Source organism: Hemicordylus capensis, chromosome 3, assembly GCF_027244095.1.
Source record: "Hemicordylus capensis ecotype Gifberg chromosome 3, rHemCap1.1.pri, whole genome shotgun sequence".
Classification (NCBI taxonomy): Eukaryota; Metazoa; Chordata; class Lepidosauria; order Squamata; family Cordylidae; genus Hemicordylus; species Hemicordylus capensis.
Window position 1 is genome coordinate 192,233,078 of NC_069659.1, and position 18,347 is coordinate 192,251,424.

Below are 18,347 nucleotides of genomic sequence, written 5' to 3' on the forward strand. Positions count from 1 at the left end.
TCATGGCAAATGGATCGGTACACAAAAAAGATTATCTGATAAAAATTGATCAGGTTTTTTGAGATAAAGTAGCTCAAGGTAACGGCAATTTACTTAATAGCGGGGAGGAGCCAAGATGGCGATGGGACAGCAGCAATTTCAGTGAGCTAGCAGTCTATGAACTGCTTTAATTACTGGGTCACACAACTCCTGTGAGAGCCCTATCCTAGAATACTATAACAATTTGGTCCTACTATTACAGCCCGTATTAGCCACCACGAAACCCTTATCCAACCTGACCAGGAAACTCTCTTTTCGCCCATGATTTGATGCTGGTTGCCATGAGGCGAAAAGAAACCTTATCAATGTGTTTAAAGTGTATGCTGAAGGCTCTAATATATTCACAGCCCAGGATTTGATAGAAATGAAAAGACAGTATAAAAAACTATTAAGGGAAAAGAAAGCATTGGCTATTAGGGAGACCTGGAATCTTCTAATTGCTGCTACTAAAATGAAGAACACAGCTATGTTTTGGCGTCTCGTATCACAACCCTTGGGGAGGGTTCCTCTTAACCCATCCTCAAGTCATACCAGCGGAGGTATGGGAACAACACTTTCACACACTCTACACACAAGAAGGGCCTACCGTGTTCAGATTAGAACTAGATGTCGAACTTTTGCCAATTTGGGACTCTGAAATTGAGGGGCTGGTGAAGCAGTTTAAGCCTGGCAAGGCTCCTGGGAATGACTTCATAACTATTGAGGCAATACGTAACAATTTGGAATGGTGGGCTCCTGTACTTGCCTCTCTCTTTACGTACATAGACCGCACTGCAAACGTACCCAAAGATTGGGAAGTCGCCATTATAGGGGGAAAGAGACGTCCTAGGTAATTATTGCCCGATTAGTCTTTTTAATATCATCAGCAAATTATATGAGAAACACCTACACTGGAAACTCCTGGACTGGCTCGAATCTAATAGCATTCTGGCAACCGAGCAGGCTGGTTTCTGAGAGGGGTGCTCCCCTATTGATCAGGACCATGTTTTACAACATCTAGTCGAGAAATATACTAATGGCCCAAAGACTGCTCTGTATGGAGCCTTCATAGATCTCATAGCAGATTTGACCTAATCTCAAGAGAAAGATTGTGGTCAAAACTCAGGGACCCCAACATAGACAACATTGTTACTCATCTACAAACTCTATGAAGATTCCTGCCTGAGGGTCCGATGCAGTGCCGATGCAGTGCTCTGACCTATCGGTAGAGGTTGCAACTCAAAGGGGTGTCAGGCAAGGTTGTATCCTGGCCCCAATTTTGTTTGATTTCTGAATTAATTCTTTGGTATCCCATTTAAATAAACCAGAATTTCATCTACCCAAATGGGCAAATAAACACCTGTCGATTTTGCTTTATGCAGACGACATGGTGGTGTTAGCACAGACCCCAATTGGGTTGAAGCAGGTGCTTTCTTCACTAAGCTTATACTGTGTTGAAGAGGCATTAGAAGTTAATTATTCTAAAACAAAGGTGCTGATCTTTGCCAAACGACCCAAGTTCCACTCCTGGTCTATGAATAGCCATGCAATTAAACAAGTGAGAACCTTTAAATATCTTGGGGTCGTTTTTCACTCTACAGGAGGGCGAAGAGTGCACCTCAATTATGTAACTCAAAATGCCCAGCAATCAGCCAACGCTATCAGGTCCTTTTATTTTACCAGGGGAGTGCTCTTCATTCCAGCTACTATAAAGCTCTTTACAGCCAAAGTTTATACGCAGCTTCTGTACGGTGCCCAGCTTGGCCCTCTTGAGAACTTTATCCCACTGGAAGCTGTTTAAATCAAAATTTTAAGATCAATATTTCAGGTGCCATGCTGTGTCCCTAATACTGTCCTTAGATGTGAGGCAGGAGTTTTTAGATTAGAAACAAGATCTTGGCTAAGTATTCTTACATTTTGGCTGAAGCTGACATTTTTCCAAATGGGCTTGGCTCCCCTAACCTTCGTAGACAGTTATAGCAATAGCAATAGCACTTACATTTATATACCGCTCTATAGCCGGAGCTCTCTAAGCGGTTTACAATGATTTATCATATTGCCCCCAACATTCTGGGTACTCATTTTACCGACCTCGGGAGGATGGAAGGCTGAGTCAACCTTGAGCCCCTGGTCAGGATCGAACTTGCAACCTTCTGGTTACAGGGCGGCAGTTTTACCACTGCGCCACCAGGGGCTCTGCACCACCAGGGGCTCACAGTTATGCCTTGAAATGGAAGGTGGCGCTAAGACACAAGTTACAATCCTATGGTCTGTCTCAGGAAGAGCTCGTTAGGCTAGGGCAGGGGTGGGGAACCTTGGCCCTCCAGTTATTATTATTGTGGCTGGGGATGGTGGGAGTTGTAGTTCAAAACAGCTGGAGGGCCAAGGTTCCCCACCCCTGGGCTAGGGTATGACCAAGCAACACAGGTTATCAAATAGCGTGTCTTTGATATAGAACTGAAAGAAGAGCTAGCAAAGCTGCCAAGAGGGATATATATAGGTAACCAGTCATTAAATATAAGATCTGCTGAATACCTAACTAGTTTAACTCCCCGCCACAGTTTTAGAGGGGAAGTTTAAGAAACTACCACACTCAGCCCACATTTGCCCATGTGGCTCAGGAGAAATTGAAACAACTGCTCACGTAATTCTTTACTGCACATTTTATAAGAATATTTGAATCAGTTTTATCTCTTCGCTTTTCATGCAGTTTCCTGGCTACACCGAGGAGTATTATTTAGATTACCTGCTGTCAAATTTTAAAGATAATGTGTCTGGGAATGTGGCCAAGTTCTGCTATGTAGCTTGTAAAACCCGTTAAAAATGTACTACTTGATTATTAGCAACATAGGAACATAGGAAACTGCCATATACTGAGTCAGACCATTGGTCTATCTAGCTCAGTATTGTCTTCACAGACTGGCAGTGGCTTCTCCAAGGTTGCAGGCAGGAATCTCTCTCAGCCCTATCTTGGAGAAGCCAGGGAGGGAACTTGAAACCTTCTGCTCTTCCCAGAGAGGCTTCATCCCCTGAGGGGAATATCTTGCAGTGCTCACACATCAAGTCTCCCATTCAGATGCAACCAGGGCAGACTCTGCTTAGCTATGGGGACAAGTCATGCTTGCTACCACAAGACCAGCTCTCCTCCCATTATTAGTGGCTGTTGTTATTGTTTTGTATCTACAGGCACTAGTCAATGACTGAAATAAAGCTAGCCACCTACCTACCTACCTACCTACCTACCTACCTTATTTAATAGAATATTGCAGGTTTGGGTCCCTTAATGGCTTTACCCTAAATATCTTAGCAACTCTTATATGGACGTATAAAGTCATTTTTTTTACTGAGTCATACTACTGGTCCATCTAGCCCACTTCTAGTAGCAGATCACCAGCATCCGAGACAGAGAGAGGACTTTCACAGGACCTACTGTCTGATCTTTTAACTGGAGGTAATTTAACCTCGGACCTTCTGCATGGAAAGCATGTGCTCTACCACTGGAAATATGAACCTTCCTCATTGGAGATTTTTTTCTCCTTTGTAGGAACAAGCACTTGAGCTGAGATGATGTTGAGGAAGTGCAGACTTATTAGGAAATTTGTCTCTGTAAGATTGTCAGGGTTGAAGGTAGGAGAAAATGCTAGAAAGTTAATGCAATGTTCTTTCTGTGTTTGCAGGTTCATGACTTCCAGATTAAACTGTTCAGCCAAGTTAACATCATGAGCAGAAGTAAGCGTGAAAACAACTTCTACAGTGTAGAAATTGGAGATTCTACCTTCACTGTACTCAAACGATATCAGAATTTAAAACCTATCGGTTCAGGTGCACAGGGCATAGTATGGTAAGAGCTTTTCTCATTAAAAATATCTCAGTGATAAAATCTCACTTGATTTAAAACAGGAACACTGAATAATCTGAAACTGGCATGTTATACAAACTAAGTAACCATGGTGGGAGAAAACTGTTAGCTATACTTTCTTTGTTTCTTGTAGTCAATTCCTGTCGGTTGCAGTGCAAGGCAAAACTAGTGCAATGGCATGAGTTGGCCTTGCACATATCAGATGTCACCAGAAAGCAGATGTGGCAGGTACAACAGTGATATATGCAAACTCATCCACATGAACAAGAGCAAATCTCCCTCCTAAACCAACACAGTGTTGCACCCTGTAAAATGTGAGGGTAGGGGGAATAATGAGCATTAAGAGTGCAGAAACTAGAATGCTGACTAGTTTGCACTGGTGCAAGTGAGTGGCTTGTGCTGGGAATTCATGGTTTGTTTCTATTCAAGTATGATCATATGACTGTTCTTGGATTGACTTGGTAGCTCCTCAAAAGTGAACTCTTCGCACATGCTGAACAGATGAAACAAAAGGGTTAAACTAATGTTAAAGATTTGCCGCCCAAGATTTGTCTTACTATTTCAAATCATGATATGAAATTGTCCACCTTGGCCAACTTCTCTGTACCCACAGACTTGTAGTTCACTGTTTTTTGTGCTTCCCTTATATTTTTCTACCCACCTGCTTCTTCACCAACGGCCTATTCTTAGGCTCCCTATGAGGTTTTTCCCCATCTGACTCTTTATTGGCCTGCACTCCCCATATTCTGCTCCCCGCCATCTTTCATTTACTTTCCCCTCAAATTCCTACTCTGTGTATGCCCTGAAACTAGCAATGAGAATAAGGCTTGTTCTCTCTAGCCACAAACTGGCATAGTTCTTTGATATGGTAACCATGTATGATCTGGACACACAAATGGGGGAGGGGGAGGAAACAAAGTTTTAATGGGCTTTATTAAGGCAATGGTGCTGACCAGGTAAGTCAAACAGGTCAATAAGATTGCTCAGGTTTCTCAATAATGTAATCAAGAAAATCAGTTAAATCAACAATGTTTCCCCATGCAGTATAGTATAGTATTTCTAACTCATGAATGTGTTGGTTGCATGTGAACTCAGTGTTAAATCTAACTAGTAAAACCTAACAAAGGATAGAGGGAAATGGAAAGAGATGCGGGGTTTGCTTAGGAGAGGAGTGGCAGAATGCCAGAGTTTAGTAAGGAAGAGGGGGCAAAGGCTGAGTTGTTTTCCAGAACAGCATATTACTGGCTCCAGTTGTGGCACGTGGAAGAGTGTGGAGCAACAAACAGGCTTCAAACTGGCATGCTGGTTTGCAGATGGAAATAGAGTAGTTTCAGCTTTCTCACCCCATGGCAGAAGCTGTGAACAGTCTATTAGCGGGAACTCCTGCCCTTTGCTACAGAGCTAGGCAACAAACTCTTAGCATGAGCCAAAGGTTCTATCCCGCCATGTCCAGAAGGCCCAGTTCTTATAGGCCCTTTGCTCCTTAGATCTGGACATAAAGTTCTTTCAGAATGGCAATATCCATCATGCATCTAAAAAGTGTCACTTAACTTGTGTCAGAAAAAGTTGCTCACTCATGACAGTTGTTTGTCAGAGCTGGATTTCAGCAGCTTGAGGGTCATCTCCTGAGTGCTGCAGTCTGTTATGAGAAAGAAATGGTTTCTTGTGTTCTCAAGACAATCTGCATTTCTGAGCTTGGCAGATTTGTCTCTTGAGCTTGAACTCTCTGCCCCAAAGAGGTGTTAAGAAGTCAAAAACATGTAAAGGGAAACACTAATCCTATATGTGAGAAATATCAATCTAAATAACGTGTGTGTGTGTGTATAAATATACTTAGTGTGCATTCTAAAACCATTCCAAAGTGATTGCATGTAAATATATGTGAAACAAGAAATCAGTGATGACAATTGTAGCAAAATCCTGCATGAAAAACAGGAGTACTCCTACTTTTCCCAAGGCAATTCACAGTTGTAAGGACAGGCAGTCAAACCAGTTCACTCTGATGCCAGGCATCAGAGAATCATTCAATGAAATGATGATTTCAGACACAGGCCTGAGCCTGGCCTTTTTGGGCCTTCAACTCCTGTCCATTTGGGGTGACCTGGGTCATAACAACTTTTGACTGCACCATTGCCTCATGGATTCTTATTTCCTGGGGCTCTGCATACCCAGTACTCATGCCTCTTTCTCTTGTTACTATCGGCATATACAGCTTATGTGTGAAATTATTTTTCCATCTCCAAAGGATGGGGAATATTTTATTTGTCTTATGTATATAAGATGTATACATCTTATAATTATACATTATACATTATGTTGTCTTATGTATCCCTGCTAACTGGGCAAAGAGGCACCTTTTACTGTAGTGATTCTCTTTATTTAGCAGGGGGAGAGTAACTGGCCCTATCCACCCCCAGCACAGTACTTCCAGTGACTGTTGCTGGTGTCTATCTTATGTTTCGTTTTAGAATGTGAGCCCTTTGGGGACAGGGAGCCATCTTATTTATTTGTTATTTCTCTTTGTAAACCGCCCTGAGCTATTTTTGGAAGGGCAGTATAGAAATCGAAATACTAATTATAATTATAATAATAATAATAATTATTATTATTATTGAAAGGCTGTGGCAGAAAAAGACCAAAATAATCCCAGTGGTAATTGGCACCCTGGGTGCAGTTCCAAAAGACCTTGAAGAGCACCTCAACACCATAGGGGCCACAGAAATCACCATCAGCCAATTACAAAAAGCAGCTTTACTGGGAACAGCCTATATTCTGCGAGGATATCTATCACAAGAGCAACAACATTGACAATAAAATTCAGCCATCCCAGGTCCTTGGGAAGGACTCGATGTCTGGATAAAACAAACCAGTCAATAACACCTGTCTGACTGTGTAAACAAGAAATAATATACTATGTTTTAAATTTATTTTTTTAACTAAAAATTTAATAGTGCCAGTAAACCAACAAAGAAAGCAACTAGAACTAAAACCAGACAGGCAGCAATTCTTACAATGGCCTCAAAAGCTAGACAAATCAGACCAATTGTTAATTTCCCAAAAGCAGCCAGTGATGAAATTGAGCACACTTTCCATGAGAGGACATTTCACGCTATTGGGATAATTACTGAGAAGAACATCATCCTACTAGTGGATGCCAGTCTTGTATCACTAAAACATAGAACTCTGAGCAGGGCCTTGCTGGAAGATCTCAAAGTGATGGGAATTGGTACAGAAGATACCTTTCCTGGCCTTCACATAAACTGCAGTGTTCATTGATACTCTGTGACTGAGCCTTATACTTTGAGGTAGATTTTTCAAAAACATTATGTAATATCAAAGCATGGCTTGAAAAAGATTATGATCCTGACTCAAACTTTTAACTGAGGGCCAAAGTATATGTTACTTAAATGCCTTTTTTACTCTTGCACATACATATTTTTCTTTTAAAATATCTGCAGAAAGGGAATTATCAGAATTGGAACTGCAGCCTGTGAGGGGTGGGGGATTAACCCTTTATAGCAGCTTTGTGGTGGCCTTTTAATATTTTTAGATCAGTTTTGTGGTGGCACAATTTTCATCAGAATTACGGCATGGGGTAGAGGGTTAATCCTCCACATGTGCCACAGTCTCAGCCTTGATCATTGTCCTCCACTCAGCTGCTGTTTTACAAGAAAAGCACATAGGCATTGTTTGGCCCTGACTGTGTGGTTTATGGATAACGCTTAAATCCGTATCTGACTAGTCTCTAAAAATGACAATAGCATTCTTCCAATTCAGAGAGGAATTTTATATTTTGTAAAAAGCCATTTTTGGAGGGGTGGTATATAAATCAAATAAATACATAAACAAACACAATAATAAATAAAATAAAACTGTTGCATAATTATTGTTATGGCGGTTTACTTTTTTTTTTTTACAGTGCAGCCTATGATGCTATCCTTGAAAGAAATGTTGCAATAAAAAAACTGAGTCGACCATTTCAGAACCAAACTCATGCCAAACGAGCTTACAGAGAGCTTGTTCTTATGAAATGTGTAAACCACAAAAATGTAAGTACATTTGTTTATAATTTGCTAACTGAACAAAAGAGAATGGTGATTTTATAGTGGCAAGCAGGGGGAGAGCATCTGGCCCTATCCATCCCCAGCAAAGCACCCCTCCAGTGGCTGTTGCTGGTGTCTATCTTGTGTTTCTTTTTTAGATTGTGAGCCCTTTGGGGACAGGGAGCCATTTCATTCATTCATTCATATCTATCTACGTAGATATGGGAACAGCCTATATTCTGCGAGGATATCTATCACAAGAGCAACAACATTGACAATAAAATTCAGCCATCCCAGGTCCTTGGGAAGGACTCGATGTCTGGATAAAACAAACCAGTCAATAACACCTGTCTGACTGTGTAAACAAGAAATAATATACTATGTTTTAAATTTGGGAGCTTTTGTTGAAAAGCAGTATATAAATAACTGTAGTAAATTGGGAGAAGCAGAGAGGATGAAGCAGGATAATGATAAGGATCTCCTGCTTCTCCCCCGTCCCCTGCTTCTCCTCCTTCCTCTGTGTATTCAGTTTGTGTTTGTAAGCTTGTGCTGGGCTTGTTTTCAAAGTTCCACCTCACCTCCCTCCTCTGAACACCCTTCCATGTGTTCTAGTCATCCCAATGTGCTTCTGAAAGTCCCTCATCCTGGCCCATTCCTGTCAGCTGTGGGAGGGAGATAGGAATGTGCAGGATGGCATGATGAGAAGGAGCCAAAGAGGAGGGTTTCAAGATAAAGGGAGCCAATTCTGAAATCCCTCTGTGCGTTCAGCTTGTTCTTTTGTAAGTTTTGAAAAAAGCTTTACCTTCTCTGATCCCTGCCCCCGGCTGCTCTGCATCCCTGCTGAGAAGTGGGGGTGGGGAGTACAGGTCATGAAGTCTCACTGTGATATACCAGCATCACATGTTCACCAGACAAAGAAAAACTGCTATTGAGCAGGTGAATACATTTGTTGAATGCTGTTGATGACCTGCTTTGGAGCTGTAGAACTTCAGACTTCTCAAAGTCCGTGCCTGAGGATCTCTGGATTGGTCATTGGCATAATGTGTGGAAGTTTTAGTCAAGTTTTCATGTGATCAAATTTTATTGTGCTTTGCTCTTTCCTTTGTCTTATTTTGCTTTGTTACCTGCCTTGTTTATCTAAAGGTAATCAAAATCTATTTGAGGGCTGTCATTGTGACTTTCTTTTTCCCTATAGATAATTGGCCTATTGAATGTCTTTACCCCACAGAAATCACTGGAAGAATTTCAAGATGTGTAAGTGTTTGTTTTCAAACAGAGTTTAAAATGTGTTCATTTACTATTTTATGTGTACTGTATAGTGTGCTAATGATGGGATGATCAAAGGTGCTTTTTGTCATCTAATTTTATTTTGTGATTTACTTTAAAAGTTACATAGTGATGGAGCTCATGGATGCAAATCTCTGCCAGGTGATTCAGATGGAGCTTGACCATGAACGGATGTCCTATCTCCTCTATCAGATGCTGTGTGGCATCAAACATCTCCACTCGGCTGGAATTATACATAGGGTTAGTGAAATAATTGCATTAACACCTATTTTAGGTGTATTTTCCTCTTTCTTGTTAAACCAAAAAAGATGTGCCAGTCCTTATTCAATGTGCCACTGGCTGTCTTCGTGCATAATGCCAAACTGGGGGCAAAGGGGCAGAGTTTCCATTTCATGGTCATCTGAATGTGTGAAACGGTGGTTTCATTACAAGAGCAACCCAAGGTTTCCCTCCCCAAACTTTAATTTGAACCTTTGGTTTGTAGTGTGTTTCACTGCTCCAACTTGAGATTTGAAGGTGGGATTGTGTCATCTGAATTCCGAGGCTGCGATAACCCAGGTTTTGTGTTGTTGCCTCTGCCAAAACCATAGAGAGGGCAGCTCAGACCAGCCCAGGAATGCAACAGCTCTATTCCTGCTGCGCCTCACACTGGCCACCTCTCCAAGCATTTGCCCTGCCCCCTGCTGTCTCCTCCCTCAGTCCCAAACTTCAAAGCATGCAAAAGGGGAAAGCTGTATTGGGGGATGCCTGCTTCGCACTGTGTCTCATGTCCTGCTGCCCCCTTGGCAATCTGCAAAAAGAGGGGATGAGATGACAAGACAGCACTTTGTAGAGAGGTCTCCAGAAATCAAGTGATGAATAAGTACTGGCACAAGCATGTGGCATCCCGATGGCACCATCAACCGGGCAACCTGGTTGTTTCCCGACAAAGATAACAAATGCCAGGAGAGTGATACCCGGGGTTGGGTTGAAAGGCAGCCCCTGGAATTCATGAGTGGCTTTGCTCTAATTTTTGTACAAATTAGTAGGGGAAGGGGGGCCCAGCCCCTTCCCCTTGGGTGCAAGCAAGCACTCTGTGGCATTACTAACGAGAAGAACCATTTTGGGATGGCGATTAGAGGGCTGAATTGTTGTTAATGTGGGATGATGCCCATTCTCCCAAGGACCACTCTTTCATGAGAGTGGCAGGTCATAGACACACACATGTGGGCTGGAGGGCTTTCACTGCCCAGCCCCATTGCTAGATCCATGCAAGCCCCGGGGAAGGGTACCACACCAACAGCGTTCCAGGTCGTGGTGACTGGCAGACAGCAGAAGTGCAAGTGCTCACTCTGCCAGTCTGGTCCTCCCTTGGCACATATGCGTGTTGATTTTTGCCCAGTATGGACATCTGGCTTGCCAGGGATTGCTGAAAATAGGGGCTCCCCTCACCCACAGTTCCCTGTGGTGGCCGATATGCATATGCCGCAAAGCTAGTCCCAACCCAGGAATTCTGAGTGTGTACTAGGAGCCATCACCAATCATGGCAGACCAAGCCCAGAGGGGAATGGCTGGACACATGGAGCAGCCTGTCTGTCTGTAGGGGTTGAGTGTATAAGGGGAAAGCGAGTAGTACAAGTTCTATTTTTATACAGATCTGCCAGGTCCCCACATTAGCGAGGGGCCCTATGGTTGGATGCTCTGGCTCATGAGGGCACAGTCTGATGGAGATCCAAACCTCATGGAGCCTCTGGCCTTCCCTAGTGGACTGGCCCTCTTATGAGAAGGCTAATCCCTGTCCGGCAAGCCAACATAGGGGCAGGAGTTTGTTGGGAGTTCCTGAATGCTTTGACCGAGTCTGCCATCACAAGAGCATCCTTTGTCACAGTGGACCATACCCCAGGATCCTTTGCCCGCCCTCATATACCTACTATCTCCTAGGATGTCATCATGTTCCCTTCACTCTCCACCCTCACCCCTGTTACCAGTAATCGTTCTTGTGCGAGACTGTTTTGGCCATGGGGCTCTTGCGAGGGCAGCCACACAAGTGTTGTGAGGGAAAAGGTTTAAAGTCTCTTCCCCTTCCAAGGGTGGGCAGTCCATGCAAAAAAGGCACGACTGTGCTGGTCATGCCCCCTTGAAGATCATGGCCAGTGGCTGCTGACCTTCTGATGCCTTGCCAGTGGTCTGGTGACGCAAGTGCTACAGAGCATCCTGGGATGCAGCCTTAACAGACCAGGGAGAGGGAGGGACTTCTTTGACCTGAAACCAGAGGTTGCCCAGCCCAGGTTGGAAGTTTGCAAGATGATCCCTGATTTGTGCCCTTAACCTTGGCTAAAGGCCGAGGTTAAGAGCAGGGTTAGGCTGGTGCCAGGATCCGCATGAATCCTGGTGCTGCACACAAGCAGCTTAGCCCAGACTGGGTGAGGCTGCTCATGTGAATAGCCTCGATGTGTCTTTATTGACTTTAATTCCATGAAACATTGCTATTGACAACTAGCATCACTCAGCATATTTTTTTTCTGGTGGTAAAAGTCTTCTGCAGAGTCAATTGCATTTCTGAACTACAAGTATTGACCCAGTTGTATTATATTTTCAAATGCATTGCTTGGTTTTATACTGGAGATTCTCATATATGTCTTAGAATGTTGTTTCTTTCTTTTTTCTTTTTAAGGATTTGAAACCTAGCAATATAGTAGTAAAATCTGATTGCACTTTGAAGATTCTTGACTTTGGACTGGCTAGAACAGCAGGAACCAGCTTTATGATGACACCTTATGTAGTGACTCGTTACTACAGAGCACCAGAAGTCATCCTAGGAATGGGATACAAAGAAAATGGTTAGCAACTTTCGGTTCTTTCCCTTAACGTAATGTTTTATATATACAGTTATGTAGTTCCCCCTTCTGCATGCCACATTTTACATTTGCCTCAGCTTCTGAAACATTTTAAAAAAGACATCATTACTTTAAATGTCCAGTATTTTAAATACGATAAGGTTGTGCACACGACCATAATAGGAGTGGTGAGGGCAGACTGGGGATGGGGGCAGGCAGGGATGGACCCACCTTCCCTCCAGACAATCTCCCTGCACCTCTTCAGCCGGCTGGCACACGCCCACACGATCCATGCTGCTCCATGCAGTGTGGATCTCTGGAGGCTGGGACTAGTTTTTCTGGTCTCCAGAAATCCCACAGGGGGGGGGGATTCCCCTAGGAGTCAGGTGCTCTAGGTGCCCGACTGTGTGCTCGGGCTGCACACATGGCTCCAAGGTGAAGGGCACGCTAAAGGCTGGGACTAAAAGGCGGGTTAGGTGGGGCGACAGCACCAGGATTGGCCTCGGTCCTGGCACTCCACACGTGCAGATTACCCAGGCTGGGCTGCCCTAACCTGGGTTGTGCTGCTCGTGAGAATAGCCTCAATATGTTGTGCTGAAATCCAGTTAGGAGATGCTACTATACATTGCTGGTTTTGCTTTTATAAAATATGGTTTTAGGATACTGTTTTGTTCTACCCATGACAGCAAGAAATCCAGTGTCCTCTGTTAAAAAAAAGTTCCCTTGATTTAGTACTTACTTAACAATGGCAAACTTCTAAAATTGAGCGTAACTGTTTATAATTGATGATGCTATACAAATATAAAAAACCTGTATGAATAATCCAGTTCTTTCTTGTTTTCATCCTGGATCCTTAGGCTAGAGATAGTCCAAGCAGTTGCCAAACTAATTGAAAATGAAGTTAAAAAGCAAAACAAACCACATATAGCATATTTTTTTAAAAAATTCAGGTTTTAATGTAGCAATTTTTGGAATTGGTTTTATTTTTTTAGAATGTGAGCCCTTTGGGGACCGGGTTCCATCTTATTTGTTTGTTGTTTCTCTGTGTAAACCGCCCTGAGCCATTTTTGGAAGGGCGGTATAGAAATTGAATTATTATTATTATTATTATTATTATTATTATTATTATTATTATTATTATTATTATATTTGCAAAGGATGTTAAAACAAGATGAAAAGTTTAAATATTTGATTACTAATTATTTAGTTAGTATTGCACAGTGCTACCACAAAACACAAAATTTGAGTTATTTTGAAGAGCCTTGCATTCCTTTTTGAAAAATGCTTTCAATATTAGCAATTTAAAAAAATGTTTTGAACATGAGAAAAGTGGAAAAATAACACAAGCAGAGCATCTGTCTTAAGAAAACAACAACACTCCATCAGTGTTTGTAATACATTTTTGCTAGTCAGGGATATTTGCTGATACTTTTGTCACGTTTTAGTTAAGTGAACAACTATACCAAAGATACACTGGACAGACTGATTTTAATAGATTCTTGTGTTTATTCAGCTTTAAAAAATGATTATTCAGCTTTTAAAAATGATTGAAGAAAATAATGTAAAAACATCTATAGAATATACAAATAGATTTTCTGTTAGTGGTCCTCTTTCTTCTGGCTTTGCTATACTGGGGCAATGTTTATTTCTTTTTACATTGAACAAAAGGAATGACTGGAGAAAGACTGAATTATTTCATGCATACCAACTGGGGACACACAAAATGCTTTCTCATTTCATGTTCTCTTGTTGAAAGGGATATGTATTAAAATAGAACTCTAATTATATGAAACCAAACTTCTAAGGATGTAGAACACTGATGCCTTTTGAGAAACCTGCTGTTTAAATTTCAATCCATTCCAAGCCAATTGCTTGCTGAAATAATTCTTATTGTCTGATCCTTGGAACCTTCTCTAAACAGGCTTTAAGATGCTTTGTGTGTGTGGTCTCCTCTGTCATTTCAAGCTCCGCAAAGAATTAAGTTAAAATTGAAGTTTATCTTTCCATTATGAGCTGAATAATACAATGATTATCCTTAAAGTCTTAGGAATTTAGTTCGCTGGGGTCTTCATCTGTGCATGCCCTATTAAAATGTATGGGAGCTATGCTGTCACACAATTATTGCTTCCACTGGGTTTCCCCAGTTGTTACCAGCAGTAGATGCTGTGCGTGTGTTCTAAAATTATGTTCACAGCTTGATCCCATGATTGTGTTTTCTTTTGGTGCTTTCTCTTCAGTTTAACAGGATGCAGTCATGTCCTGCTGCTACTTTAATTTTCAGTGATGGTTTGCTTTGCTTCTTCTTTTTGTGCTACAAACATAGTGGATTTATGGTCTGTTGGGTGCATTATGGGAGAAATGGTTTGCCACAAAATCCTCTTTCCAGGAAGGGACTGTATCCTTGTGCTGCTGCAGCATGCTGAATTTTTGGTAACTAATCTCTTATGGTGGATCCCCCCGCCCCCAATTCCTTCTTGAAAAATGTTTATGGTACAACTTTTATTTCCTTAGAGGGCTTATGATTATTTCTGTTATAGAAGAAAATTGGTTCTATTGAGGCTGCATCTAGCAGTAGGAAATAGTCTCTGCTGGGATAGTAGCAAGCACATCTTCACTCATTCATTTTCTTCCTGCACTGCTGTTTATTATCACTGTTGGTTCCCCACACCCTTTAAAACCCCTTTTTCCTTTCAGTCAGTTAATGTCATTGCATTTTGTTTTCAGTTGACATTTGGTCAGTGGGGTGCATCATGGGAGAAATGATCAAAGGTGGTGTATTATTTCCTGGTACAGACCGTATCCTTACTGTGGGCATAGAACTGAAATCTAAAAGGTCAAGGGTATTCTGGCGTTTTCCTTTTCAATATCAATAACACTGTCTCTAAGTGCTGAAAATTAAACTGTTTGCTGTTTGTTCCCATTAAAAGCATCAAATATATTTATGGGCTGATTTGCTTTGAAAACAAAGAAGTTTTGTCACACTGTAGAGTACTAAAAGGGTTGTGTTGATTAAAGGAAGATCCTGGACAATTGTGTCCTTGTGTAATTGAGCAGGAAATGCTGTTGGAAGGCTTCACATGCAAAACACACAGGATCTGAGATACTTACCTTAAATGTCTGTCTTGTTTCTGTATCATTGGTGGTGGCAGGGTGGGGGGCATTCACTTCTCTCTATTGTACCCAAGTAGATTGCTTTAATGATTTATGTTGCAGTTCTAACAGAATGAATATCTAACATCCTGTTAATCTTCATTTGTGTGTGAATACTTTATTTGTGATGCATTCTAGCAGTATTAACTAGAATGAGATAACGGAGACCCGTGCCATGGAGGTCTTCTGTGAAGAGAGGTGCAAAATGAATATCTCCTGGACAATGATTGGCCAGGGCCAATCCAAGCATAATGTTTGCTTTTCTATTTTCTCTCTCTGACTTTTCAACATACTAATTAGCACTGTTCCCTCTAAGGCGTGCGCATGTGTGCACACTCACAAGTTTTTGGATGTCCCCAAAATGTCCCCAGATGTTATTGGACTTCAACTCCCATAATCCCCAGCCCCAGTGGCCTTTGGTTGGGGATTATGGGAACTGAAGTCCAGTAACATCTGAGGACCCAACGTTGAGAATCCCTGGTATATAGCCTGGAACCCCTGCTAACTTGGCAAAGAGGCACCTTTTAACGTGGTGATTCTCTTTATTTAGCAGGGGGAGAGTAACTGGCCCTATCCACCCCCAGCACAGTACCTCCAGTGACTGTTGCTGGTGTCTATCTTATGTTTCTTTTTAGACTGTAAGCCCTTTGGGGACAGGGATCCATTTTATTTATTTATTATTTCTCTGTGTGAACCACCCTGAGCCATTTTGGAAGGGCGGTATAGAAATCGAATAAATAAATAAATATGCATGTTCCCTGCAGTGTTCCCTCTAATTTTTTTCAACAGTAAGTGGAATGAGTTTTGTTCTGGGCAGCACTGTGAAGGCATTATTATGTGCCACTATAGATACAACACACATACAGAGACCAAAAATATGGAAGGAAAGAAGTGTATTTTACAATTCTGTTTATCTGTCTTCTGTTTAAAAAAGAATTGCATTTGCATTGTAGGGATTAATGTGCTACGCAAAGCACGGCACACAAAATTAATTTAATTTATTATTATTATTTGTTCAATTTTTATACCACCTTTCATAAAGCATCCCAAGGCAGTTTACAAAAGTTAAAATACAATAAAACTCTATAAAAATCACATTTAAAACCTTAAAATCAGTTAATCAGTAAAAACAATGAAACACCAAAAAACCCCAAAAACCCAAAACCAACAACCATAAAAAGACTAACAGAAGCAGGAAAGCTGAAAGAACCCGGCAAACTAAATTGCAATCATATTTACCACTTTAAAGCTTTACCACTTTAGAGTAATTTAATTTCGAAGTGAAGCTTAACATTAACAAAGCTGCCTACATTTAACTACATCACTTCTGAAGTGTCTCAACAGCATAGCCACATTTAAAATAGCAAATGAGTCAAACTAAAAAAAGCAAAGCACAAATATCAAGAGATTTTCTTTTTTTGGAAAGATCTAAATAAATATTATAATTTTATGCCCTGCCACTAAAAATAATGTATGACCTTGCTGAGATTTTGCATATATATTGCACTCACAAAAAGTGTATTAACTTGATGTGAGACCATATATTCTACCAAGGCAAACTTGCAAAAGTAAGTAAATGTGCCATGCCGTGGTGCTGAGGAGGCTCTGGGCTGCCAAGAAGAGCCACTTCCACCTCCACCATCTACCCCCTCCTCTGGATCCATCTACAGATTTTGATGGAAATTTTGCAAAAGGGGAATTTGGACTATCCCAACGAGACTTTGGAGGGCATCTGCATTCTGCAGGCGGAGCTGGTGGAGCAGGAGGGAGACCCAACTGGGAGGAGGAGGAGCAGGCAGCAGCCTGGCCGGGCAAGAGAAAAATCAGGACTAAGGTTGTGCACTGAGCCGGTTTGGAGGCCCTTTATTGGTCTCTGAACCAGTTCAAAAGACCATTGGTTCGGCTGATTCGAAGGTGGGGGGATCTCTTTAAGGATGGGGGAGGGTGCTCTTACTCCTCCCGCCATATTTTCTCCGCCGGCGCTGTCTTTTTAAAACAGTCCGGCGTGGTGGCAGTGTACCTCCTTGCTACCCTGGTGCCTCCTCAGACTGGAAGTGACCAGAAGTTGCTGCTGCACATGTGCATGTCAGGACGTGCAAGCAAATGCAACGTGCATGTTCCTCTGTGCACATGTGCAGAGGCAACTTCCAGTCTGAGGAGGTATTGGAGCAGCAAGGAGGTATGCTGCTGCTCCGCCTTACTGTTTTAAAAGGCAGCACTGGCGGGTGAAATGTGGCACCCTCCGCCATCCTTAAAGAGGCCCCCCCCTTCAAACTGACGACACCGGTTCCGTGCACACCACTAACCAGGAGCTCGGCGGGAAGTTTGTTGGCAGGAGCAGCAGCACAGCAAGACTGTGTGCCTGCAAGAAACAACTGCATAGGGGGCTGACATTTTATGCGCGTGTGCGCACATGTGTAGCTAAGAGGGAACAGTGGTTCCCTTTGTTTAAAGGTGTGGTAGGCAAGTCTGACATCTTTCAGTCCCCTTTCCATAAGTTGTGTCCTATTGAGTGGACTAGTAATGGGAGAACTCAGATCAACTAGGAATTGGCTTCGTATTTGCAAGCTTTCAGAAAAATTGTCTGGTTTTGATCATTCTCTTCTGGCTTGTAATGCTGGTGCAATCGGATGTGTATGGTGCCACACACATGTGTTTTATTGTATTGTCCCCCTGGAAATTGTAGTGTCCAACATCACCCATAGCAGAGAGCTGCCTGGAAATTCAACCCTTCCCCCAGCACACACTATCAACTCCTACCCCGCACCCCAGTCCGCTGGGAACAAGAGAGGATTTAGCGCTGGTTAGGCACATAGTGAACCTATTCAGCTGCTTTATACTGAGTCAGACAATTGGTCCATCTAGGCCAGTATTGTTTACTACACTGACTGACTAGTGATGTGCACGGTCCGGAGCAGTCCAGACCGGCACCGAAGGGGGGCCTTCCTTTTAGGGCGGGGAGGGCTTGCTTACCCCTCCTGCCTCTTTGCCCCCTCCAGCGCCCGTATTTAACAGAATAACGGGGCTCTGGAAACCAGCCGCCCCCGCCACCACCGCCCCCCACCGCGAGCAGATTTTGCACAAAAGCTACCAATACCCCTGCTGCCGCCGGTGTCGCCCGCCAGCCCTCCCTCCCTCCTTCCCTCCCAGCTGCCCGCCCGCCCGAGTCCTCAC

At 42.6% G+C, this 18,347-nt stretch overlaps 1 protein-coding gene across 10 annotated transcripts in view; it reads left to right on the top strand.

Moving 5' to 3' along the window:
• Positions 1–18,347, top strand: part of MAPK8 (mitogen-activated protein kinase 8) — a 73,434-nt gene that overhangs the window by 18,004 nt on the left and 37,083 nt on the right. For 9 of the 10 annotated variants that reach the window (XM_053305956.1, XM_053305955.1, XM_053305954.1 and 6 more), the window contains 6 exons: positions 3,696–3,859; positions 7,797–7,926; positions 9,116–9,174; positions 9,309–9,447; positions 11,861–12,026; positions 14,748–14,819. In XM_053305956.1, the coding sequence (XP_053161931.1) occupies positions 3,696–3,859; positions 7,797–7,926; positions 9,116–9,174; positions 9,309–9,447; positions 11,861–12,026; positions 14,748–14,819 (730 nt within the window). Of the gene's footprint in view, positions 1–3,695; positions 3,860–7,796; positions 7,927–9,115; positions 9,175–9,308; positions 9,448–11,860; positions 12,027–14,346; positions 14,419–14,747; positions 14,820–18,347 lie in introns of all 10 variants that reach the window. The other variant, XM_053305947.1, reaches the window with a different exon arrangement.